Below are 27,017 nucleotides of genomic sequence, written 5' to 3'. Positions count from 1 at the left end.
CAAGCTGATCACAAGGTTGTGTCTTTGGCCAGGGATTTATACTGTTTGAAATTTTATTATTTAGTTAAGCTAAATGTTAACCATTTCTATATTTTGCTGTTTTATCAATTCTTGCAAGACGTGCTGTTCGAATGATAATTACTTTAGAACCTGCCAATATTCAACATATTTTATTTCCAAACGCATGATGTCCTTTCGAGATATGCTGGAAAAAATATTATTTCAATCACAAATTTTCCTTTCTTTCTATAATAAACGGTGTTTTTGATGTACACTTTTAATTGAATCTTTGAAATGTTTTCTTTTAAAACTGTGTTTTTATTTGAGTTATGTTGTGAGAAGATTTTTTGCGGTAGAGCCTTAAACGTTTTAAACGAAAAATAATCTGCTTTCGTATATAGGTTATTTTTGCATTATGCTGCACTAATAGATCTTTGGATTTGAGCTTTTAATATTTTGCAAATGAATTTTCCCTTCTTTAATCAAGTAATTTTCATCAAGTTTTACGTTCAAACTGGGACAGAGCTTGATCTGCAGCGAAATATTATATGAGCGTTCCCTTCATTAAAAACTACGAACTTTCTTTATCAATTCACTATTTGCAAATATGTACATCGCAACTAGCTCAAAGAGACTCTATGTTCCGGAAAGTCAATGACTAAACGGCCATTATGCTAAATAACCATTATGCCAAACGACTTTATGCCAAACGGGCTACAATCATTTATAACGCATGTGTATTGAACAGCTGCCAAACAAAGATTTGCTCTAGCAACAGAACAAAGTTTTCATTTCAGGGATGAATTATTCTAAAAACAATGAATTTCTGGTATTTTGAATAATTGTTGTATAGCGTTGAACGAACCCATTTAGATTTATGTACAAGTCCCTCTTTGGATTGATTCTGTAATAATTATCTTCCTTTAAAAACTAAAGATTTCGTTGATATTGTGAATCTATCTTGAAAATATAGTGACCGGCGAAAAAAAAGATCATTTTGTCGTTTTTCATACAAAACTTGGATCTTGACTCCTAGAGTTCCGATTGATCTAAAATTTCTTCCGCCACTAGGAAATAACTTGAAATTTGTGCAGTTAATAACTCACACCATTTTGATCACACACTTTAAAGTTATCGCAAATGTCCCATGTTTAAAAAAATGTCAAAATATTGGTTTTGATATATTTTGAAAAGTATTAATTTTACAGAAAAAAAAACATTGTTCTACTTACTTGTTTCTATTATTAAATCCAACATTTTTGCCAAAGAGCATATTGCTCTGAATCCTTTCGTTTCAAAAATAGTTCAAATAAAAAATGTGGGTAATCAAAATGCTTAAATACAGGGTGCGCAACATCTTTTACGTCGGTATTTAAAATCAAATAACTTTGTTTAAAATTTATCATTTTCTATACATGGGGTAATTTGTGCTGGTATGACCCTTTACAATTTATTTGGACTATTACATGAAAACAACATCAATTAAGCGGCTGCCTTTATTGCACGCTGCAAAATGCTGCATTTTTCATTACTCTTTCCTATTTTTTCAGGAGATTTTGCGATAATTTCGGCAAGATTGTTTGCCTTTAACTCGTCAATGAGTCGAGATTCGCTGGCATACACCTTGCTTATGAAAGAAACTCAAAAAAAAATAAGTCAAATCGGGAACCCGAATTAAAAATCAAATGTCTCTTCTTTTTGACATCAAACATCCAAGGAATTTTCTTTGCAAAAAACTAAACAGTTTGATTTACGACTGTTTCCAAAAAGAATGGCTCAATGAATGTTTTGGCATGAACGCCAGCCCAATGGCGTGTCATGCATCTCGAATAGATTTGCTGTTGCTGAAGTGTGCCATTTTTGCTTATTAAGTCCGCAAATGGAGCCGGTTGACCATGATATTTCCATGGATATGTACAATGAGTTAGCACAACTAAAATACTATTTTCAATATAAAGCGTCACTTTTTTGGCGCATTTCGGTTAAAAATTGTACTGAATTGAAGTTTCCAAAATATGTCTAACCAAATCCATCAGTTGATAAATGTCAAAGTTATTCAATGTTTGCATACGGACATAAAAGATGGCACACCCTGTAGTAAATGAGAAAGCTCTTGAAAGTGAGGGATGAATGACGTTAGGATTAAAGTCCCGTAAAACAAATTAGTAGACCACGTGAAAGTTTCCCGAAGGTATAAACTATTTTTTAGATTAACTTGAGTAATTTTGTGATAATAAATCCTTGAGCTCGTAAAAGTTATTGGTTTTTCGAACAAATTTCAATCATTTTTGTTTTGTTTGTTTGCTCTTAAACTTTAAACTTTTCGACATATTTTCCACAAGATTGCTACTTTGGTACTTTTCCCCGAACGCCAGCTCCCCGAATGACCCTTTTCCCTGGAAACTGATGCAGTTCACAAATACAGTAGTTTCTCGATTTTATCACTATTCGTTTTAATATCGCTTCATTATATCATTCTCGATTTCAGCACGGTTTTCTGTTCACTTTTGTCACGCCCCTGTAATTGAATGAAATTTTTACATTTTACATTGAAAAATAATCCCAAACAATTATCATATATTTATTTGACTTGTCTCCATACGTGCTTTTCATTTCATTCGCTCTATTTCTATAACATAAATCTCAAATTTTGATGAACATTATATAGCAGAATAATACATTTTCGTTTTATCACGCTTCGGTATATCACGCCAAAAAAAATTTGGATCCATGATATAATCGAGAAATTACTGTATACTAGAATAGTCTTCAGTGACATGGTGGCAAACTAGAAAAAAGGATAAGCAATCAAAAGAAGGAGATATTTGGTCATTCTCGACACCCAGGACGGTGAAATTCTACAGAACGCAAATCAAATTTACGAGGAAGCGTATCAGATGACCGGTTCATTCATCACCTTGTATTTGGGAAGCTTGCATTTGGGGATTTGACAACCGTAGATCAGTGTATAACTGGTATGTACGTACATGATCGGGGATAATTTTGTACCGTCTGGTCAGCCTAGCTAGGACTTGATCCTTCGTAGTTCGGCGTTGCCTGATACCAATACCAAAAACAAACTTTTCCTGAAAGTTTGTCAGGCGTAAATGAGCAACTTCAGTTCAATAATGTCGACTAACTACTAGTTATTACATATAGCTTTTGGCCTAAAATCCTTAATTCGCAGTTGTTTCGACATTATTAGCATAAAAGCGTATCTTAACTGATTAATTTGAACAAAAATGGAATAAAGTATCGCTAAAAGCTTGATTAAACAAAAGAATTTCAAAGCACCATTTCAACTTTAGAAATTATTTAACTCAATATGTTGTTTTGAACTAAACAGGAGTAGGGCTGAACCGATCTATGTTACTAGATAAATAGTCTGTTTCACGGTGCCATACTTTCAATCACGATAACACACTTTTGAGAATTCCACTTAGCCGTGCGATTTATAATATTATTGTACGACTCTAATTATTACACTTAATCCACCAGCACCGTACTTAAGCCGCCAACATTCACCCCTTTCACTGGCCTCTACAGCAAAAGTAGGCATGCAGAAATGGGCAGTTCCTCGCGATATTGTTGCGATCATTTGTGCGATAATGAACCAACCGCCTTCTGAAACCGGTTTATTTATAAGTAAATGCGTGACATGTGCGACAACAGGCGGCGAAGCGTGTAACGATCCGATCCGTGATAGACAAATTCTGACCACAAGTCGCAATCGCAAACACAACTACCAGCTATCAGGGAGATTAACGACGCCGGTCCCGCAAAGGTGCCGGATGATTGACCGCTTGACCTGTCTGGCGCCGGCGTCACATTTCTCTCAGAGGAGTAGGACACACGCTATGTCCAAAGGGGAGTATTATGCAACTTACGTGTACCTCAGATTTACTTTCACAGAAATTGCTCATAATCGTAAGGACTAAGCTTGGTTGAAAATCAGAAGCCTGTTCTTAAGACTCCGTTTTGATTTTCTGCTTATACCATGACCCCACAGTTATGGATCAAATAGTGTGGAGTCCAACCTAAAAAAATCAATAAAACGACATGGAAAACGTAAAATTGTAATTTAAAAGCACGAATCGAATCGTTTCAAATTGGAACATCGGTTTGTAAACTGTTTTGAGTGTAATATTTACATAGGATTGCATAAAAATTAAAAAATGTATCGGTTCCTGAAAACCATATTGTGGATCAATTTTCATATTATATTACGGATCAGTGCGCAAAATCAAGAGATTTTCAACTCAATGCATCTGTATTGCATGGTATGGCGAATGTTAACAATGTGTCATATATTACTGCCAAAAATAGCAGTGTTAAGCCCTCAGTACACTGTTTGTCAAGTGTGCAAATATTTCCGCACGCATAAACCACATGCAAACATCGGTCTCAACAATGACAAAACATCTGAAGTGTCAAGTGGATATTGAAGTGTTAGTTTATGCGTGTGGAAAAATTTGCACACTTGGCAAAGAGTGTACTGAGGGCTTTAGAGCTGGAAACAAGGGTAAAATGCCCTTTTTATGGTGATACTGCATTGTAGTAACTGAGACATGAACTGTTTGCGCTCCACACCAAGTTTTCCACCCATTTTTGTCTGCTAAAAAATGAAATTTACAAACCTTGATGTTTTATTAGTTTTATCCTTAGTGCTATTGTCTGAAAATGTCGAATTCAATGCATAAAATAGCAGAAATCTACATTCTTTGGAAGTGATCCATAACCGTGGTAAACAATCATTTCCTGGTCCATATTATGGATCACTAGTTAGAAGTGCTAATATTCGGTATTTAGAATAAAAATTCAAGTAAAATGTTTTCCAAAGATGAATTCATACTAAATCGAAGCGAATGAGCATAAAACATGCTACAACATTTGAATTTTACCACCTGTGGGAGCTTATGAATGCTGACGGCACTTCTTACAGGAAACGACCATATAATGATAGCTGTGTGCTACCAACTAAACATTTGTCAAATAAACCGTTATTTAGCGGTTGAATGTTGTGCTTAACATTACAAATGGTAGAAGACAAATAGTATAACATGGGAAAAATATGTTTTACGTCAACGTTAATGTTTTGAGCGAGTTATCCGATGGTGAACGCCAAAGTGATCCGTCACTGTGGGTGATCCGTAACTGTGTGGGCATGGTATATGGATACATTTTATATACTCGAAACATTTAGCTTGTGATGATGTGTTGCGTGCAATGTGATTTTCAAAAGTTAATTTTTTATCTAGCATGAGCCCTAGATAGGGGAAAAGCACTAATTTTCGACACACAAGAATTATGTGCCAATTTTCGGATTTTCATATAAAATCGAATGAATGGATCGAAAATTAGTGCTAAGTAGAAAATTGGTGCTTTTCCCCTACTCAACTTCATCTGACTAATTTATTGGGACCCCTATTATCGTGACAACTACTTGAGAGTTTCAAATAAAGAGCTTTTGGTTTATGTGGGAATTATTCCGTTTTGTTATCACTCTTATGTAAAAAAATGTGCTTCCTCGCTTCAAGACGCTTGAAGCTTGTTTCTTATAATCACGAACAACTTCATGTAAAAGAAAATCTGAGGTAAATGAAACTTGCATAATAATTCCCTCTGGGCATAGCGTGGGATAGTTGTTTACTGTAATTTCACGCTATGCAGGCCATTTGCTCTAACTGGCTTAGCGATTGGGGGTTCACCCAAACACATAGCATGTCTTATCTGTTGTACATTTTTATATAAGAAAAAAATAAACATTTTCTCGCTTTATTGACAATTTCTGTCTGCTTGTGCTTTATTTTTTTTCAGATTCTACCACAGCTGTCCGCGTGAGGCGACAGTCGGATCCCCCGAAAACATCTGCAGCCGAAACGCCTCCGGTGGACACTTCGCAAACGGTCAGCCAAAAGGCTCCGCTCAACGAGAACAAAACTAGTGCAGCGAAGCAAAAACTGCTGAACGAGAATCTAACCGGGAAGAAGTTGGCGGCCAATCTCAATGGAACCATTTACACGGATCACCTGCTCGGGTACAATGGTACCGGGCAGCGGAAGGACTACAACATCGTGTCGATCAAACCGGGCGCGGAACCGACAACCGTTCCGACCGTGGTCCAATCAGGTAGCAGTTCTAACGTTTCGATCGAATCAGTTGCCAGTGGCGATGGCAAAAGTAAACTTATAGCGCGACTTTTTTCTGCAGCTGATATCGGCAATGGCAATGTGTCCATGACCACGACTACGGTAGATCCATTGAGTGCAGCCATCAACATCGATACGGTGGAACAACCGGAATCAGAGCTGAACGCTACGCTACAGAATTATAACATCACCAAAACGCAGGAAGACTATCACACGTACTACAACAGCGTGTGGACAACGGACAAGAATGCCAGCGATGCGTACTGGAAGCGGTTGGACAACATGAACGTCAGCAGCTTGCTATCAAATTCGCATCGGAGAGCTACGGTAGGTTGAAGTGTCTATTTCTGTTAAATCTAAATCCATGGTTTTAGCCGGGAAGACACAGGATTGGCCGTGGCCACCACACCTAGCGCAATATATTTCGAAATAAACTTGGTTTCTTTTAAGGTTACTAGAATAGAAAGGAATCTCTCCAAGAATATTTTTTTTTTTTTTTTTTTTTTGTCGGTAGCGATAGGGGTAGTACTGGCACTCTTAATCTGCCCTAAGCTCCTTCCCAGCATTTGCTTTTATAAGCATCTATTGCGTTCATCACACAGACGTTCCTAAGCAATGTTGCTCAAATGGTCACTGTGTACGCTAGCAGCAATCAGCCCTTACCGTAGTAGTTTTGCAGTCTAGTACTTTAGACTACTATCAAACTATGATAAGGCCTGAAATGCTACTAGAGTGGTTAAAGTGAAGAACGAAATAGTTTTATTAAAAGGTCCTCATTCCCCATTTCATTTCATCACTCACTATCGTCACTTTTATTTTCGACACGTTTATCACCGATTATCACTCATCAACTTTCGTAATACACTTCAGATATACTTTCTATTATATCACTTTTCACATCACACCATTTTCATATAAATTCATTGTTATTAGCATTTACCATCTGTTACCATTACTAAGTAATTAAAAGATATTCATTTTAAATGTTTCATTATTTTTGTTGCTGTAGAGTCATTACTATTCAAACTACAATTAAGCACTATCAACAAAGTTACAGTAAAACATAATCACTTCGATTCATTTTTCTGCACTCGCTGTCATTATTAACACTTTTATCATGCATGTTTGAAGAACTAGGCAATAATGTTTATATTCAGAGAAATGATTGCAAAATGTATTATGGCCTTTATTAAATTAGTAGAGTTCACATCATTATACATCATTATTATTATATTTCTAACAAAACTATCAGAATCACTTAGAATTTCATTTTCAAATTTTCATCACCATAGATTTTATTATAAACACACTATTAGCACCAACACAATCACTAAATTTAATAACAACAAGTGTTACTCGCAGTTCCACCAAACACCCATTCTTATGTTGCATTATAAAACGATTGATCACACGTTAGCTTCGAAACTTAACAACCATTACTGATTAGTACAAAGGATGCTACAGCTCGTTGTAAACGAACTGAACCATCAACAACCAGCACTGGTTTATAAGAAACTAATGAGCCCTGGCGGTCCCTCCGTTCGAAGAGGACCTGATAATATGCCAAAACATATTAACAGATCCTCTGCCTGAATGCAGCCGTTTCATGATAAATCATGAACCGTTAGAGGTGTGCCAAAGTATTGGGAAGGTGATATGTTTCACAGACGGGTATTATTATGGTGCACCTTCTACTTTGGCACCGTCAAACCCTGTGATCGTGGCCAGGGAGAAAGGAATCTCTCCAAGAATATTATCACAATTTCTACAAGAAATCCTCTAGAGATTTAAACTTGTAGGAACGCTCCAAAAATTTCTCGAGGAATTATTTGAACAAAGTCCTCAGCGATTCCTTCAGTCATTTTCAATCTGATGGAATACTTAAGTAGAAATATTAGACACAACGGAATGCTCTGCTCGAGAAAAATCAGCCTCGAGTTGACGAATTGGCATGTATCAGATGAGGAATCATTATCTGATCAGGGCTACATCTTTTTTGAATATTCGAATGTAACTTCGTAAACTTTGCGTTTTGGGAATCTAAGGTCAACAAACTGTAAACTACCTATATTGGATTGGTTGAGACCAAATTCTATGGATACTCTCCGTCCATTGAAAATTCAAGTGATTTTGATGATGGTTTTGATAGTACTTACTTACTTATTTGGCTTTACATCAATTATTTTGATAAAGCCTCGCCAACAATAATTCGCCAATTCACTCGGTTCATGGCCGCTTCTCTCCATCCTCGACTGTGACCCACGCTCTCCAGGTCCTGGTGCACCTGGTCAATCCACCTAGCTCGCTGCGCTCCACGCCTTCTTGTTCCGACCGGATTCGTAGCGAACACCATCTTTACAGGGTTATTGTCCGGCATTCTTGCAACATGCCCTGCCCAGCGTATCCTTCCAGCTTTAGCTACCTTCACAATACTGGGTTCACCGTAGAGTTGAGCAAGCTCGTGGTTCATCCTTCGCCGCCACACGCCGTTCTCCTGCACGCCGCCGAAGATCGTCCTTAGCACTCGGCGTTCGAAAACCCAAGAGCTTGCAAGTCCTCCTCGAGCATAGTCCACGCCTCATGCCCATAGAGGTCTACCGGTCTTATGAGCGTTTTGTACATCGTACATTTGGTGCGGGGGTGAATCTTTCTTGACCGCAGTTTTTTCTGGAGCCCATAGTAGGCACGACTTCCGCTGATGATGCGCCTCCGTATTTCCCGACTAACATTGTTGTCAGCCGTCAACAAGGATCCGAGGTAGACGAACTCGTCCACCACCTCAAAGGTATCCCCGTCTATCGTAACACTGCTTCCTAGGCGGGTCCTGTCGCGCTCAGTTCCGCCAACCAGCATGTACTTTGTTTTCGACGCATTCACCATTAGCCCGACTCTTGTTGCTTCGCGTTTCAGGCGGGTGAACAAATCTGCCACCGTTTCAAATTTTCTCCCAATATTATCCATGTCGTCCGCGAAGCAAACAAATTGCCCGGATCTCGTGAAAATTGTGCCTCGACTGTTAAGTCCGGCTCTCCGCATAACACCTTCAAGCGCAATATTGAACAACAGGCACAAAAGTCCATCGCCCTATCGTAGTCCCCGCCGAGACTCGAACGAACTGGAGTGTTCGCCCGAGATCTTCACGCAGTTTTGCACACCGTCCATCGTTGCTCTGATCAATCTTGTGAGCTTACCGGGAAAGCTGTTCTCGTCCATGATTTTCCATAGCTCTACGCGGTCGATACTATCGTATGCCGCCTTGAAATCGATGAACAAATGGTGCGTAGGGACCTGGTACTCGCGGCATTTCTGGAGGATTTGCCGCACGGAAAAGATCTGGTCCGTTGTCGAGCGGCCGTCGATAAAACCTGCTTGATAACTTCCCACGAACTCGTTTGCTATAGGTGATGGACGACGGAAGAGAATCTGGGATAGCACTTTGTAGGCGGCGTTTAGGATGGTGATTGCACGATAATTTTCACTCTCCAGTTTGTCGCCCTTTTTGTAGATAGGGCATATAACGCCTTGCTTCCACTCCTCCGGTAGTTGTTCCGTTTCCCAGATTCTGACTATCAGCCGATGCAGACAAGGGCCCATCTTGATGAGTTCGGCTCCGATACCATCCTTGCCAGCGGCCTTGTTGTTCTTGAGCTGTTGAATGGCATCCTTAGCTTCCCCCATCGTGGGAGCTGGTTGGTCTCCGCTGTCCGCTGTGCTGACGTAGCCATCGCCTTCGTTGTCCTGACCTTCTGTGCCTGTGTTCTCTGCGTCATTCAGGTGTTCATCGTAGTGCTGCTTCCACCTTTCGATCACCTCGCGTCCGTCCGTCAAGATGCTCCCATCCTTATCCCGGCACATCTCGGCTCGCGGCACGAAGCCTTTGCGGGATGTGTTGAGCTTCTGATATAACTTCCGCGGTACAGCAACTCCATCTCTTGGCATTCCACCTCTTCCAGGCGGCGCTTTTTGTCCCGGAATAGGCGGGTTTGCTGTTTCCGCTTCAGTCTGTATCGTTCCACGTTTTGCCGCGTACCATGCTGCAGCATTGCAGCCCGCGCTGCATTCTTCTCCTCTAAAACCTCCTGGCACTCCTCGTCGAACCAATCGTTTCTTGAGCTCCGTTCCACATATCCGACAATGCTTTCGGCAGCGTCGTTAATGGCTGCTTTGACTGTCCTCCAGCAGTCCTCAAGAGGGGCCCTATCGAGCTCGCCCTCATCCGGCAACGCTGCCTCAAGATGCTGCGCGTACGCATTTGCGACATCCGGTTGTTTCAGTCGCTCGAGATTGTACCGGGGCGGGCGTCGTTACCGTACATCTTTGATGACGGATAGTTTTGGGCGCAGTTTCACCATCACCAGGTAGTGGTCGGAGTCAATGTTAGCGCCACGATAGGTTCTGACGTCGGTTATGTCGGAGAAGTGCCGTCCATCGATCAAAACGTGGTCGATTTGCGATTCTGTCTGCTGAGGTGATCTCCAGGTGTACCGATACGGGAGGCTGTGCTGGAAATAGGTGCTACGGTGCGCTGAACTTTCCAATCGTCGGTCTGAACTCCTCCTCCTGGTCAACCTGAGCGTTCAAATCTCCTATGATGATCTTGACGTCGTGGCTTGGGCAGCGGTCGTACTCGCGTTCGAGCTGCGCGTAAAATGCGTCCTTGTCATCATCAGTGCTTCCGGAGTGTGGGCTATGCACGTTGATTATGCTGAAGTTAAAGAATCGGCCTTTGATTCTTAACTTGCACATTCGTTCATTGATCGGCCACCACCCGATCACGCGCCTTTGCATATCACCCATCACTATGAAAGCTGTTCCCAGCTCGCGTGTGTTGCCGCAGCTCTGGTAGATGGTATGATTACCTCTAAACGTTCGCACCAATGCTCCTGTCCAGCACACCTCCTGCAGCGCTACGATGTCGAAACCACGGGTCTTCAGTACATCGGAGAGTATGCGAGTACTTCCAATGAAGTTGAGAGGTTTGCAGTTCCACGTACCGAGTTTCCAATCGCTAGTCCATTTTCGTCGCTGTGATTGTTCCGGTCCGTATTCTCTCGTTGACGTTCCTGTGCTGATGTGTTTTTACGGTTGGCTTGCAGGGCCTGACACCAACCCCCTAGATTTCTGGAGTACCATTCCCCCTAAATGTTTGGAGGGCCATAGGGCGCAGCTTAGCTTAGAGTCCTTCTCTGGCACTCGGACGATGATCATCCGCCCCTGACATGGGGAACAGACGCTGTTGTGAGCCGCTCCTAACATGGAGTACAGACGCTCCAGGTTTGCAAAGGCAAAAGCAAAAGCAAACCCCCCCTCTTCCCTGTCAGCATACGACCAAAGTTCCCACCGGGGGTTGGTTACCCGATCTTCCCCAAGGTTACTCGTACCCCGGCCAGTACCACGAGGAGGTAGGGATAGGAGTTGCTGGGCAAGAGGCTAAGGACCGCACAAAGGGGTCTATTTTATTCCTGCAGGTACGCGAGGTACCAATGTTACGCCATGCCCAGCCATTTACCGCGCCATGATTTTGATAGTACAACATCCTAAATTATGGAAACTTTTGAAGAAGCATGTCCTCTGCGGTCTATGAATACTACAAGAGAGACCCCATGGTGCATCTGACTAGACTCGGAGAACAATGATGAAGGAGTTGAAACAAACGCCGTTCAATCGGGTAAAAGTCGTTCGAGTTGACTCGCAATGTGAGCCAACTTGAACGACTTTTATCCGATTGAACCGTCTTGAAGGCTTTTCGATCTACTGCTCTATGGCTTGTGATCTGGCTGCAAAAATCTACAAATGTTTCCTGTTTGAGTAAAGTCAGGTTGAAGTAAATCGTTGCAAAATCTAAGCATTTCCAAGTGTACGAAATTCGCTTAGATAATGGTGACTTTACTTCTTCTGATAAAGAAGTTTAGGAATGTTCATTAAATACACACTCCCTCAGATGTATTTTCAGTCCCTGGCATCGGCTCGCAGTATCGCTATACTGCCCATACTCGCAATACAGTCCCATTAAGAAAATCATCATGTCGAGAAAAAACGCATTTAAACATAAATGCAAAAGGTTTTGTTACGCCGCTACTGACTTATCATTGCATTATAAAAAAAATGTATAATCACTAAAACATAGGTAAAGTGATTTTTTATGTCCAAATCCTAGATTCTACCAAATGGGACTTGTTTTCCGAGTATTTCTCTCGTTAAGGTGAATATGAATAGAAGCCAAACCTCAAATTTTCAGGAGCACAAATCTGGAGAACCGAACTCCCGATTGGGCTGAAAACTTAATCAATTGGTCACAACTAGTGACCAATCGATTAAGTTTCCAGCTCAAACGGATGGCTGGTTCTCCAGATTTGTGCTCTTAAAAATTTGAGGTTTGGCTTCGATTCATCTTCACCTTAAACGCAAATATACCCGCACACCAGTCCCGTCACTTGTGACTCGCTTATTTTGTTAAAACAAATCTTGACACATTTATTCTTAAACTAACAATAGATATAGATTTTCGGTAGGTTATAATTGCTTCATTAAATAACAACAGTGATCGTTAAGAAGATATCTTTGGATATTTGACCGGTGTAACCAGCCAATACTAAAATTGCTCTGGATCCATCTGCATCCAAGATGTATTATAATCAAGCTGATTCTATGACACTACCCCGAACGCCACTAACCCGAATGGGTCACTACCCCGAACGCCATTACTCCGAATGGATAACATTTTGAGACATATTCTAGTTAGAGAGTGGGGAGATAATTGTACGATTCCTTTTGAGTATTTCACGAGTTTGGGTCAAAACTTATAAAAAAGCAGCTTGTTGTTCAGCAAACAATTTTTACACACTAAGTTTTGTCCTCTAATTTTGGGAAGATTCGCACAGCCACATTGCAATGCTCTGAAGAACAGCCTATTTTGAAAAGAAGGGTGAATTTATTATGAGAAGGATAGCTATAATATGCACAAAATTAGGATGTAGTAAAGTCTCTTATTGGACGTCGTTAGCCACTTCCTTTACTCATTTTTATAGGTCTCGGGCATTAAGATTAAGATCTTCTTAGAGATTTTGTTTCGTAAACGATGGTAATGGAAGTTCACCCTGAGATAGTCGCTGCAAATGTTGTTCTAAAAACCAACCTAATAGACGACCGTTCCGCTATCGCACTTGTGCATGTTAGAAAAATCGGCGGCCTCTGATTGACGCTACAGTAAGAACTTTTGTTGATTTGTGGGATCGTTAATTTGAATTTCTGTGAGATAACCACAAAAAATTTTTTTTTTTTTTTGAAACAAGATAATGAAGAAATGATGATGGCAGAAAAGTGGTGAGTAAATCCATAAGAGACCTGTCTGTTTTAATACAAGAAGATAAAAGAAAGGGAAAATTTCCGATTAGAATTATAGCAGGAATCACTTTAGTGAATGCCTTCAAGATATATTCCTTTATAAAAAGCTGTTCTATATGGAAATATTAGTCACTAGCTTATCCAACAAAATCGTGAAAGAACAGCCTATTTAAATAAGAAGGGCAAATTTCTGGTGGAATGTTTGCAGCTATGACGTGAATGATCACTGTAACAACGTGATGCTATGACACAACCTATATTCATAAGCAAGAAAAATATTTGTTCAAAAGCAAAATCAAAATATGAACACCACCAACAAGTCCAAATACCGGTGATTACGCATCTGTTAAGCAACATCATATTGAGGGTTATGGGTTCGAATTCCTTTCAGTCAATAAAAGGCTTATTTTATTAAAGCCCATTCACAAATTTCGTAACGCTGAAGGGAGCAAAAAAGTTTGTGAGTGGTTGTCCTCAAAATGTTACAGCCCATTCACAATATGTAGAATTTCCATACAAAAAAAGTACGAGGGGGTGGGTAGGCGTTAAAAATGGCAATATTTGGCGAAATGAAATTTGTGAATGAACCCTTGAATTGCGAAGATGCCCACTGAGCTGATAAACAGAACTGTCTCAGAAAGAATGAGAAGAATATAGTTGCCATCAAGATATTTCGAAAGAATAGCTGGCATATAAAAGAAGGGAAAATATATTATGAACATTTTACCGACGAATTTTACGTGCCATTAATTACCAGCCTTCATTAGAGACGCATTTTTACACGCAAAACAAGATACTGTACTGTATCTCATACTATTCGGGGTAATGGCTCATTCGGGGTAGTGGCGTTCGGGGTAATGACCCAATCGGGGTAATGGCTTTCGGGGTAGTGACCCATTCGGAGTAGTGGCGTTCGGGGTAATGGGATGGAGCCAATCAAGCTAGTTTGGAACATACTGTTGTCGGCTAAGTTGTTGGAAATTTCCTAGATATGGATAATTCTACTTTGTGTTCTGGATCATCTTATTTCGCACTCTTCGCAGCATTTGGTGTGGCAATTACTCAATTTGGCCAACCCTATCGATGATACCAGTGTGGCGATGTGCGCATTTACACTCCCGTGCATAAGTTTGGGTTCATCCCCTAAAAAACATGCAAAAGTGTTCTGTCCATATCTCTGTGATTACACGTCCAATTGAAACTCTCTAAGCCGCATTCGAAAGGCAATGAGTTATTCTTACTTCGTATGTATTTTTCCAAAAACATTCTTTGAACTTTGTATACTAAATTTTTACTTAAAGTTGTGACATTTTAGCGAATTTCCTCAGCTTTGGATCGACCAAAATTTAAAAAAAGCTGTCATTAGAATCGTAATTGTATATTCTTTGAAGGGCACTCACGATTTTTTTGCTCGCTGTGCTCCACGCCTTCTTGTACCAACCGGATCCGACGCGAACACCTTCTTTGCAGGGTTGCTGCTCGGCATTCTTGCAACATGCCCTGTAAATCGTATCGGTTCGCCGTAGAGTTGGGCAAGCTCGTGGTTCATCTTTCGCCGCCACACACCGTATTCCTGCACACCGCCAAAGATCGTCTTAAGCACCCGACGTTCGAAGACTCCAAGTGCTTGCAAGTCCTCCTCGAGCAGCGTCCACGTTTCATGCCCGTAGAGGACTACCAGCCTTATGAGCGTTTTGTACATGGTACATTTGGTGCGGGTGTGAATCTTTTTTGACCGCAGCTTCTTCTGGCCATAGTAGGCCCGACTTCCACTGATGATGCGCCTCCGTATTTCACGGCTAATGTTATTGTCAGCCGTCAGCAAGGATCCAAGGTAGACGAACTCGTCGACCACCTAGAACGTATCCCCGTCTATCGTAACACTGCTACCTAGACGAGCCTTGTCGCGCTCGGCCCCACCAGCTAGCATGTACTTTGTCTTGGACGCAATCACCACCAGTCCAACTTTCGCTACCTCGCGTTTCAAGGTGTACAGGTCTGCCACCTTTTCATATGTTCGGCCGACAATGTCCATATCATCTGCGAAGCAAACAAATTGACTGGTCTCGTAAAAATCGTACCCCGGCTGTTAAGCCCGGCTCTCCGCATAACAGCTTCTAGCGCAATATTGAACAACAGGCACGAAAGTCCATCACCTTGCCGTAGTCCCAGGCGGGATCCAAACGAACTGGAATGGTCGCCTGAAACCTTCACACAATTTTGCACACCTTCCATCGTCGCTCTTATCAGTCTCGTGAGCTTCCCGGAAAAACTGTTCTCGTCCATGATTTTCCATAGCTCTACGCGGTCGATACTATCGTATGCCGCGATCGATGAAAAGGTGATGCGTTGGGACTTGGTATTCACGACATTTTTGGAGGATTTGCCGTACAGTAAAGATGTGGTCCGTTATCGATCGGTCGTCAACGAAGCCGGCTTGATAACTTCCCACGGACTCGTTTACTACAAGTGACAGACGACGGATGATGATCTGGGTTAATACTTGTAGGCCGCATTTAGAATGGTGATCGCTCGAAAGTTCTCACAATCTAACTTGTCGCCTTTCTTGTATATGGGGCATATTACCCCTTCCTTCCACTCCTCCGGTAGCTGTTCTGTTTCTCAGATTGTGCTCATCAGCCGGTGCAGACAAATGGCCAGCCTCTTCGGGCCCATCTTTATGAGTTCAACTCCGATACAATGCTTACCAGCAGCTTTTTGAGCTGGTGAATGGCATCCTTAACCTCCCTCAAAGTGGGGACTGGTTGGTTTCCATCCTCCGCAGTACCGACGAAGGCATTTCCTCCGTTGTCCCAACCTTCATTGCTTGTGCTCTCAGCGCCATTCAGATGTTCGTCAAAGTGCTGCTTCCACCTTTCGGTCACCTCACGCTCGTCCGTCAAAATGCTCCCATCCTTATTCCTGCACATATCGTCTCGCGGCACGAAGCCGTTGCGGGATGCGTTGAGCTTCTGATAGAACTTGCGTGTTTCTTGAGACCGGTACAGCTGTTCCATCTCCTCGCACTCCGTCTCATCCAGGCGGCGTTTTTTCTCCCGAAAGAGGCGGGTTTGCTGTTGCCGTTTCCGTCTATAGCGTTCCACGTTCTGCCTGGTCCCTAGCTGCAGCATGACCGCCCGCGCTGCGTTCTTCTCCTCCGGAATCTGCCTACATTCTTCGTCGAACCAATCGTTCCGTCGACTCCGTTCCACGTACCCGACGTTGCCCTCAACTGCATCGTTGATGGCTGCTTTGCAGCCTCGAGGTGCTGCGCGTATGCAGCTGCGACATCCGGTTGCTTGAGGCACTCTAAGTCGTACTGGGGCGGCCGTCGGTACCGTACGTTGTTGACAACGGAGAGTTTTAGGCGCAGTTTAACCATCACCAGATAGGTCGATGACGTCGTGACGTCGATAATGTCGAAGAAGTGCCGTCCATCAATCAGAACGTGGTCGATTTGTGATTCTGTCTGCAGTGGTGATCTCCAGGTGTATCGGTATGGAAGGCTGTGCTGGAAGTAGGTGCTACGAATGGCCATATTCTTGGAGGCAGCGAAATCAATTAGCCGTAAGCCGTTTTCGTTCGTCAGCCGGTACGCACTGAACTTTCTAATCGTCGGTTTGAACTCCTCCTCCTGGCCAACCTGACCGTTTAGATCTTCTACGATGATTTTGACGTCATGGTTTGGGCAGCTGTTGTACTCGGGTTCGAGCTGCGCGTAAAAAGCGTCTTTATCATCGTTTATTATGCTGAAGTTGAAGAACCGGCCTTTGACCTCAACTTTCACACTCTCTCATTGATCGGCCACCATCCGATCACGCGCCTCTGCATATCACCCATCACTATAAAAGCTGTTCCCAGCTCGTGTCTGTTGCCGCAGCTCTGGTAGATGGTATGGTTATCTCTAAACGTACGAACCATTGATCCTTTCCAACACACTTCCTGCAATTCGCGGTCGTTCAGCACATCGGCGACTATGTTCCGTAGTCAGGATTTACAAAGTGGAAAATGATCATCGATCCCAAACTAACATCCTGTGAAAAAATGAGAATTTTTGGTGAAGGTTTAGAGGTGGCGCAAAGGGCGTTAGTGCATTTTTCGCATTTCAGTGAATTCTGAAAAATTTTGGTTTGCTTTTCAGCTTGTTCTGGTGATTTTAGGACTCTTAAGGGCAAAAAATCACCTCAAAATTACGATATCTCTACTCCTTTAGATGATATTTGACGAAATATATTTATGCATGCGATTTTTGGCCCTTGAATAGGTTACGTTGACTGATTATTGTGAACCCGAATAAGCATATGAATAGCTCAGGAGGATTCCTATGCTAGTAGAATGGAAATAAGAGCGAAGAAGAATGAGAGGAAGAACAAAGAACACAGAAGAATGTAAGGTTTTTTTTTTTTTTTGTTTTTTACAAGGGGGAAATCTGCAAACAGATCCCCTGAGAAGATAACTCAGGGAATGCGGGGATGACGCACCAACGACGACCCGCTAAAACCAGCCTATGCACTGTGCATGAGCAATTCATTTAGAATTGCTCAAGTGGTGAACAGTGCATCGACATGACCCTTGGACTCAGACCCTCATCTCCCCGGAACCACCTTACGGTATTTCTTCGGGAAGGGACCAGTGCATATAGCACAACACGTGTAGCAGAAGTAGCCTAGGCAAACTGCTTCTCCTAGCCGACTTAAACAATGTTACAAGGGACTAGCCTCGGCAGGGCTAATCCTCTGCAGCCAACTCTTGGTCGGCGCGCCATAGACGCTGCAATTCTAACATAATGTGAGTGACAGCCGTAGTTACTGCATTCCAGCACTCGGCATCCGCACACATTCTCTCTATAATATTGTCGGGGGACGTGTCCCCTCCGCATGTAGTGAGCATGCGACCTCTCACAACAATGAAACGGGGGCAATCGAACACGACATGCTCCGCTGTTTCCTCTACACCAGCACAATTGGGGCACGCAGGAGATTCTGAGTGCCCGAACCTATGCAGGTACTGTCTATAGCAACCATATCCTGACAGAAACTGCGTCAGGTGGAAGTTCACTTCCCCATGGCTTCTACCATACCAATCTGACACATTTGGTATTAGTCGATGGGTCCATCTACCCTTAGTGGAGTTATCCCATTCCTGCTGCCAGCTTCTGAGCGTTTCCTCCTTACACGTGTCGCGGACTCCTCTGGTACCCCTTTGGTTGAAGCATTGAACATCTTCCTTGATGATGAGCCCGATGGGCGTCATCCCGGCTATGATGCACACGGCCTCTTTAGATACCGTCCGGTATGCACTTGCTACTCTTAAGCACATTATCCTGTACGTGCTTTCCAACCGCTTTAGGTTTCTGTTCGTTCTAAGCGCTTTTGACCAGATTGGTCCTCCATACCTTAGTATGGATAGCGCCACGCTTGCCAGCAGCTTGCGTTTGCTGGCAATTACAGCAGAGCTGTTAGACATCATCCTCGAAAGCGCCGCTATAGCCGTAGATGCCCTTTTACAGGCATATTCAACGTGGCTAGCGAAGCTCAGCTTGTCATCGATCATTACCCCAAGATGCCTAAGGGATCGCTTGGACTCTATGGTGCAATCACCTACCGAGATAAGCGCCCTTTGCTCGGACTTGCGGTTGTTGACCACCACCACCTCAGTCTTGTGACGGGCCAGTCCTAGTTTCCTAGACTTCATCCATTCCTCAACCAGGGAAATAGAGTGCGCTGCTGTCAACTCTACTTCCTCCATCGATTCACCATAGACCACTAGGGTGATATCGTCGGCGAAGCCAACAATCTTAACACCCGTCGGAAGGGGCAGCCTCAGTACGAGAAGAATGTAAGGTGGAGTGGGTTAACTGGATATATGAGATGTGATTATATGCAAGTTTAACACTAATTTAGTATTTTAGAATGTCCGTTTGATATAACTCCAGCCATTGCTTTTATAATGTGACTGATAATTACAGAGGGGGGCCTACATCCATACAGGCTCAAAATCCGTATACTTCATACAAATAGAAGGCGTTTTATATGAAGTGGAAGGGTTTATATTCATTTCTTAGGTGTACGGATTTTTATCCCGCATATCCTTATTAGGTAAATCAATAAACGATTTCTGCTCTTTAGCAATAACAATTCTTCTTAGAATTCCCACAGGAATTTCTGGATTATGATGCCATTTCAGCACTCAATTGCGTTTGAGCTTTCAATACTTCACTTTCGCCACAACGCCTTCAACATAACTCCGGACAAACGAAAATGCAGTTGAACTTCAATACATCGTTCAACACCTGTATTTGAAATCGATGTATAGTCAAAATTCAAATTAGTTGCAAGACACAAAACACTTGAAAATCTCTCGAATAAAACCAAAATTAAGTCATCACAGTTCTGAAACATGTTTTTTAGGAATATCGACAGAGCTACATGAAGGAATTTTCACAGGATATAAATGCTTATATACATTTGTTATGAATTTAATAAATACTGCGTGATTCTGAATTTCCAGGATGTATATTTTGCATCGGTCCCTTTCGATAAGTTGCTATCAACATTCAGGAAAAAAAAAACAACCGAACGATTATTGAACTACAGCAGTAAAGTGTATCTATGGACATGCATTTATCTATAGGCCTATTCACAAGACGTTCTAAATCAGCTGATCGGGAAGCTCTTTGACAGTTCTTCTATGGAAATGACAGGCTCGTGTTTGCACCGGTCCTACACCGATGAAAACTAATGCATAGACGGACCTGTCACATGAAAAGGCCTATATCTACCAGGAGGATAATGATGAAACTTCCCATGGAGTTGAAGACATTTTAGCCGTTACTGCAATTTTTCCATAAAGCGTAATCTAAAATCGTATGCATGGGTCAAAAATAAGTGCTCTTCAATATTTCTAAAGTAGGTAATATTAAAAAGAAGTCAATATAATCATCGTTTTCTACTAGAACTTTTCTCCATTGCGTTAAGTCTCCTCCCACCTGTTTAACCCACCCCACCTTACATTCTTCTGTGTTCTTTGTTCTTTCTCTCATTCTTTTTCGCTCTTTGCTCTATTCAAATAGCATAGGAATCCACCTATATATGCTTATTCGGGTTCATAATAATCAGTCAGCGTCACCTATTCAAGGGCCAAAAATCACATGCATAAATATATTTCGTAAAATATCATCTAAAGGAGTGGAGATATCGCAATTTTGCGGTCATTTTTTGCCCTTAAGGGTCCTAAAATCACCAGAACAAGCTGAAAAGCACACCAAAATTTTTCAGAATTCACTGAAATGGGAAAAATGCACTTACGCCCTTTGCGCCATCTCTAAACCTTCACCAAAAATTCTCAGTTTTTCACAGGATGTTATTTTGGGACCGATCATCATTTTCCACTTTGTAAATCCTGACTACGGAAGATTTTTGGAAATTAGCCCCATCCTAGTATGCGTGTGCTCCCGATGAAGTTAAGAGATTTACAGTTCCACGTAACGAGCTTTCGATCGCTAGGGCAGCGTCCATTTATTACGTAACGCTAAAATTGAAAATTTCTGACCCCCTCCCCCCCCTTCCGTAACGCTTTTTGTATGATTTTTTTTTCAATTTTTGTATGAGCCGTAACGTTTGAGCCTACTCCCCCCCTCCCCCTAGAGCGTTACGTAATTTGTGGATGCCGCCTAGTCCCTTTACGTCGCTGTGGTCTTCGTCGATTGTCCCGGTTCGTATTCTCTCGTTGATTATTTGTTGCTTAATTTTTTTTTACGGCTGGCTTACAGGGCCTGACACCAACCCCCTAGATTTCCAGAGGACTATTCTCCCTAAATGTTCTGCAACTTGGTCTTGCTGAATAGCTGCGCGTTTGCAGCTACGGTTTTTTGGGCATGGACTTACATCATCTCAATCCTTTGGATAGAGCCTATTGGTATATGTGAAATCTAATCTAATCTAAGCGCTTGCACAGCCAATATTGGAAAGCATCCTGGAAATCCCTAAGTTTATTCAGATATTTTCTTGTCAGTATTAATATTTGCAGAATATCAGCGATATGATACAAATATTAAAATGGCCAGGCCCACTGTGCAGACTTTGGTGTTGAAGACAATTGATAAAAACATGACGATTAGGTTATTCACGCATGAATAAACTGATAGGCAAAAAAATTTCAATTTTAAGAAAGAAGAAACGGGGACAACCGTACCAACCGTTTCAATTCAGGGTTATAGGTAATATCGTTGGGAGTGACCTGGGAGGGAGAAACCAATTCAAAATTTCTGTACGTCATAGTGAGCCGGGATTCCGCTGTCACGAACTGTCACTGTGAGCCCAGACCTCAAACATTGGACTAACATGGAAAAAGCGCGTAGCTGATTAAAACACATTTTCGCATTTCATCAAAAGTGACAAAAATTGAATGAAAATCAATTCATGCACATAATGCAATTAATGTCACGTGAGCACCTTTCAACTGATTGAATATAAAGTATTGAAGAACGCATGATTTTACTTTTTCCAATGAAAATTAATATTTGGTGCATAGAAAACTGTGGCCCTTTTTCCATGTTTGTCAGGAAAGATCGAAAGTACACAACAAAAGAAAACTAGCGATTTTTCCCAAGCCTGCCTTGATTGTTGTTGGCAAGCTGGAGTTATCTTGCAGTTCAAACAAACTTTGTTCTATATTTCGTGTGTAGTATCGGTGCCTCCCTCCCAGGGAGTGACGTTGCTAAGAAAGTTAATGCACACTCCATTGTTGTTCTCCTGGGTTGGGACATAGGCATTTCTTCCTCATGTCCTGGCTCAAGAGCCTTGGTTCAAGCGCCTTTGCTCGCTCTCTGAAACGAGAAGAAAACTTATGTTGCCCCTTTCCCGCATAATGTATAAAATGTTGTAACAAAAATAGATTAGGAATAACAAGAATATGAATACTTGATTCATTTGACCAAATATCAGACAATGTGTGTAATTTGATAAAAAAAATTATAAAATTGAGTATTAAAAACGATCTCATCAAATTCCAGTAGTACACCAACGTCTGGTGTGATTGTACTCCTGGATTGTGGGTACTGTTGTTACCACCCCTATTGGTATATGCGAAATGAACTAAAAGCCGGAAATTTGTTTGTAGACTTACGTTTGACGCTTACGAGGAAAAAATGGCCAACCGAATGACATTTTTGTCTACTGTCCCCTAAACGGTCAAGTCTTTTTTATTCGATTCTATTTGGTAAATCATGGGGCCTTCCTTAGCCGAATGGTTAGACTCCGCGTTACTAAGCAAATCCATGCTGAAGGTGTCTGGATTCGATTCCCGGTCGGTCCAGGATCTTTTCGTATTGGAAATTTCCTCGACTTCCCTGGGCATCGAGTATCATCGTACTTGCCACACGTTATACGAATGCAAAAATGGCAGGTTTGGCAAAGAAAGCTTTGAGTTAATAACCGTAGAAGTGCTAATTGAACACTAAGTTGAGAAGCAGGCTCTTCTCCAGTGAGGACGTAATGCCAAGACGAAATTTGTTATCAACACATGTTAGTGTTAGTTAATAAAACCTCTTTTTTCTCTTGCTTATTTATAGACGGTCCTGCTATCCTTTGATTTCCCGTACTATGGCTACCCGATCCGGAATATCACCATTGCCACCGGAGGTTTCCTATACACTGGCGACTACGTACATTCGTGGCTCGCCTCGACTCAGTATATTGCGCCGCTGATGGCCAATTTCGATACCAGCCTTTCCAACAACTCGTACGTGAAATTCCGTGATGACGGTAAGATGCCCCACTAGATTCTCGAAGCATTTCAAAACAATCCATTTCCTTTCAGGTGAAACCTTCACGGTGGTGTGGGAGAACGTCTCGCTGCAGGATCGCCCGGAAAACGGTTCCTTCACGTTCAGTGCCACGCTGAACAAGTCCGGCGACATTGTGTTCGCTTATCAGACCATTCCCATCGATATCGAGCAAATTTACGACGATAAACATCCGGTCAAAGTGGGACTTTCGGATGCGTACATTATCGATAAGACCATTTTCCGTGAGTAATCGGACATGATTCCGTTTTGATTTGGGGTGATAACTAATGGAATGAATCTAATGTTTGCAGGCACCAAGCAGAAAACGATCTACGAGTATCACAGAGTCAACTTTGGCCGTGCGAAGGTTCTGAACAACACACTGATTACCTTGTATGCTCAGCCCACCTGTTACAGCTTTAAGGATTGTCAATCCTGTATGAACCATGAGGGTGCTGAGTTCAAGGTTGGTATATTACTCACTATCGCCAAATATACATTGGAACCTCCTGTTACGTAAATTTTATTTGCGTAATATTACGTGGAGGTAACTTCTATGCATTTGTCGAATAAGTCTTTTTTTTTCTATCTATATGATATGAATTGATGAAATTTCAAAGAAACTTAATTAACAAAAACGAAGGTTTTAGTGTAAAACTATAATTTGCGAATTTCTTCCAGTGTATTTGGTGTCCCACTCTGAACCGATGCTCGACGGGAGTCGACCGCAAGCGGCAAGACTGGATCCAGAAGGGTAAATTGTCTTTCATTAGCATCTCGGTTCAAATCACTTAGCCTCGTTCCCCCCAGGTTGCGACAAGACGCAGATCATGGAGATCTCCGTCTGTCCGGCGCTCGGCCAGAAGGGCAACAACTACGGGGAACCGATTGAGATCAGTACCGAGGGTAACGACACCAACGGCACCTATCGGCACGAATCCGAAATCCAGCCCTCCAAGGGTAACACCAACAAGAACAAATCGGATCTGCATCCGTCCAGCGGGGAAGACGGGGTGAACAAGGTGCCGGCTTTCCACGCGGCCATGGAGCAGGAAAGCTCGAGCAGTAGTCTGCTCGTCACGATGATGGTCATCTGCGGCATCCTGCTCAGCTGCGGATGTTGGGTTCTGTACGCGTACCGGAATCCGCACACCAAGAGCGGTCAGCTGTTAATCAGAGTGAGTATTGTTCGATAATAGTTTACATGTTTATTATATTTGCTCCTAAAATGATGTAACGTTCTTCCATTTTCCACAATGCTAATAAAAGATGCAAAAGGTATGGAAGGTTGTAGAAATTGTTGAATCATCATTGAATGATTTATAATTTTTATTCTCACACATGAATTCCACATATTCATTCATTTCTTTTAATTTTTATGATTGCAATTTTGAATACTTAGAGAAAGGAGCACAAACTTGCCATTGTTTATGCTAGGTAAATGAAGTACAAGATAATTACTTCAACGATAAGATTTACGAAAAAAATGTACAATTCTGGGTTCGTTTAAACCACTTCTTGAGTCATAAAATGGGGATGTATGTATTTGATTACAAACTAATCTTCAATAGTTGTCACATAAAATGTGGCATAATGCATAATCAAAAATATTATTAATTGGACAAACGCTCCCTTAGTAGAGGTAGCTTCAATACTGGTGGTAGTGTTTTTTGGCATGTTTCGCACTAATAAATAATTATGTGATATTTTTCTATGGAGTACGATGTGGAAATGATACAAGTAATTGAATAATATTCATAAAATTTAACCGTAAAACTATTTAACACAATTATTTTGCTTAAAATTTTTGCTCCCTTGCACCTATAGTGGCGCATAGTGGAGGGTCCCATAAGAAATCAAAGGTTTGCGCCACTGAAGGAATAGGGTGGGGCTTATTTCCAAAAATCTTTCGTAGTCAGGATTTACAAAGTGGAAAATGATCATCGGTCCCAAAATAACATCCTGTGAAAAAATGAGAATTTTTGGTGAAGGTTTAGAGGTGGCGCAAAGGGCGTATGTGCAGTTTACCCATTTTAGTGAACTATGAAAAATTTTGGTATGCTTTTCAGCTTGTTTTGGTGATTTTAGGACCCTTAAGGGCAAAAAATCACCTCAAAATTGCGATATCTCCACTCCTTTAGATGATATTTGACGAAATATATTTTATGCATGCGATTTTTGGCCCTTGAATAGGTTACAATGACTGATTAATATGAATGATAGAAAGAACAAATAACACAGAAGAATGTAAGGTGGGGTGGGTTAAACAGGGGGGAGGGTGTAACTGATGATATTATATTAGAATCAACTATGGAGCCGTGAAAATATCTCAGTTGGATGTATGAGATGTGATTATATGCAAGTTTAACACTCATTTAGTATTTTAGAATGTCCGTTTGATATAACTCCAGCAATTGCTTTTATAAACTGAAAGTAATTCAAGAGGGGCCCAAATCCATACAGGCTCAAAATCCGTACACTTCATACAAATAGAAGGAGTTTTATATGAAGTGGAAGGGTTTAGATTCATTTCTTAGGTGTTCGGATTTTGATCCCACACGATATATCCTTATTAGGTAAATCCATAAACGATTTTTGTTTTCCAGCAATAACACTTCTTGTTAGAATTTCGACTGGAATTTCTGGATTATGATGCCATTTCAGCAATTAATTGCGTTTGGGGTTCCAATAGTTCACTTTCGCCACAACACCTTCAACATAACTTCGGACAAACGAAAATGCAGATGATGTTCAATACATCGTTCTACATCTGTATTTGAAATCGATGTGTATAAACAACAGCAGAAGGAAAATAAATCGGTAGTCAAAATTCAAATTAGTGCACGAGCTTCTATAGGGTGCAAGAGATAAAGCACTTCAGATTGAAAACCTCTCAAATAAAACCAAAATTAAGTCGTCACAGTTCTGAAACATATTTTTAGGACAGAGCTACATGAAGGAATTTTCACAGGATGTCCTATGTATATATAAATAATTATATAAATTAGTTATGAATTTAAAAGATACTGCGTGAGGCTGAATTTCCAGGATGCAAATTTTGCAACGGTCCCTTTCGATATATTGCTATCATCATTCAGGAAAAAAAAACAACCAAACGATTATTGAACTAAAGCAGTAAAGTGACGTGCATTTATCTATATCTACCAGGAGAATAATGAACTTCGCATGGAATTAAGGACATTTTAGCCGTTATTGAAATTTTTCCATAAAGTCCAATAAAGTTGCAATAAGTTCCAATAAAATCGTATACATGGGTCGAAAACTAGAGATGGTTAAAAAATTGGTGCTCTTCCCCTTCTTGAAGAAAAATTGCTCGAAATATTTCTGAAGTAGGTAATATTAAATAGATCTACAAATGAACTTTAACACTTCACTTTTTGCAAAAAAAATAAAATACTAAAATCACTAAGGTGAGCAAATACCTTTAAACTCTAATATGTGTTGCTTATCTTGACAGATAGGCCTATTTCTAGGCCAAGTCGAGCACTCGACACTGAAGAAGTCTGTAAGTCGCAGACGAAATAGGCCTATCTGTCAAGATAAGCAACACATATTAGAGTTTAAAGGTATTTGCTCACCTTAGTGATTTTAGTATTTTATTTTTTTTGCAAAAAGTGAAGTGTTAAAGTTCATTTGTAGTTTTAAACATACTCTAATAATCCCTCCCAAAGTTTAATATAAAAAAGTGTAATTAAATAGATGTCAAGGGGTCGGAC

At 41.3% G+C, this 27,017-nt stretch overlaps 1 protein-coding gene across 4 annotated transcripts in view; it reads left to right on the top strand.

Annotated features, from left to right (window-relative positions):
• Positions 1–27,017, top strand: part of LOC5574298 (plexin domain-containing protein 2) — a 127,128-nt gene that overhangs the window by 75,842 nt on the left and 24,269 nt on the right. Inside the window, exons 2-9 of one of the 4 annotated variants that reach the window (XM_021851994.1) lie at positions 5,818–6,129; positions 6,211–6,476; positions 23,065–23,257; positions 23,313–23,522; positions 23,592–23,746; positions 23,962–24,034; positions 24,091–24,458; positions 24,550–24,558. In XM_021851994.1, the coding sequence (XP_021707686.1) occupies positions 5,818–6,129; positions 6,211–6,476; positions 23,065–23,257; positions 23,313–23,522; positions 23,592–23,746; positions 23,962–24,034; positions 24,091–24,458; positions 24,550–24,558 (1,586 nt within the window). Of the gene's footprint in view, positions 1–5,817; positions 6,477–23,064; positions 23,258–23,312; positions 23,523–23,591; positions 23,747–23,961; positions 24,035–24,090; positions 24,459–24,549; positions 24,559–27,017 lie in introns of all 4 variants that reach the window. The other 3 variants (XM_001661288.2, XM_021851992.1, XM_021851993.1) reach the window with 3 other exon arrangements.

The sequence above is a fragment of the Aedes aegypti genome, chromosome 3 (genome assembly GCF_002204515.2).
Source record: "Aedes aegypti strain LVP_AGWG chromosome 3, AaegL5.0 Primary Assembly, whole genome shotgun sequence".
Taxonomy (NCBI): domain Eukaryota; kingdom Metazoa; phylum Arthropoda; class Insecta; order Diptera; family Culicidae; genus Aedes; species Aedes aegypti.
This window is presented reverse-complemented; position numbering and strand designations above follow the sequence as displayed.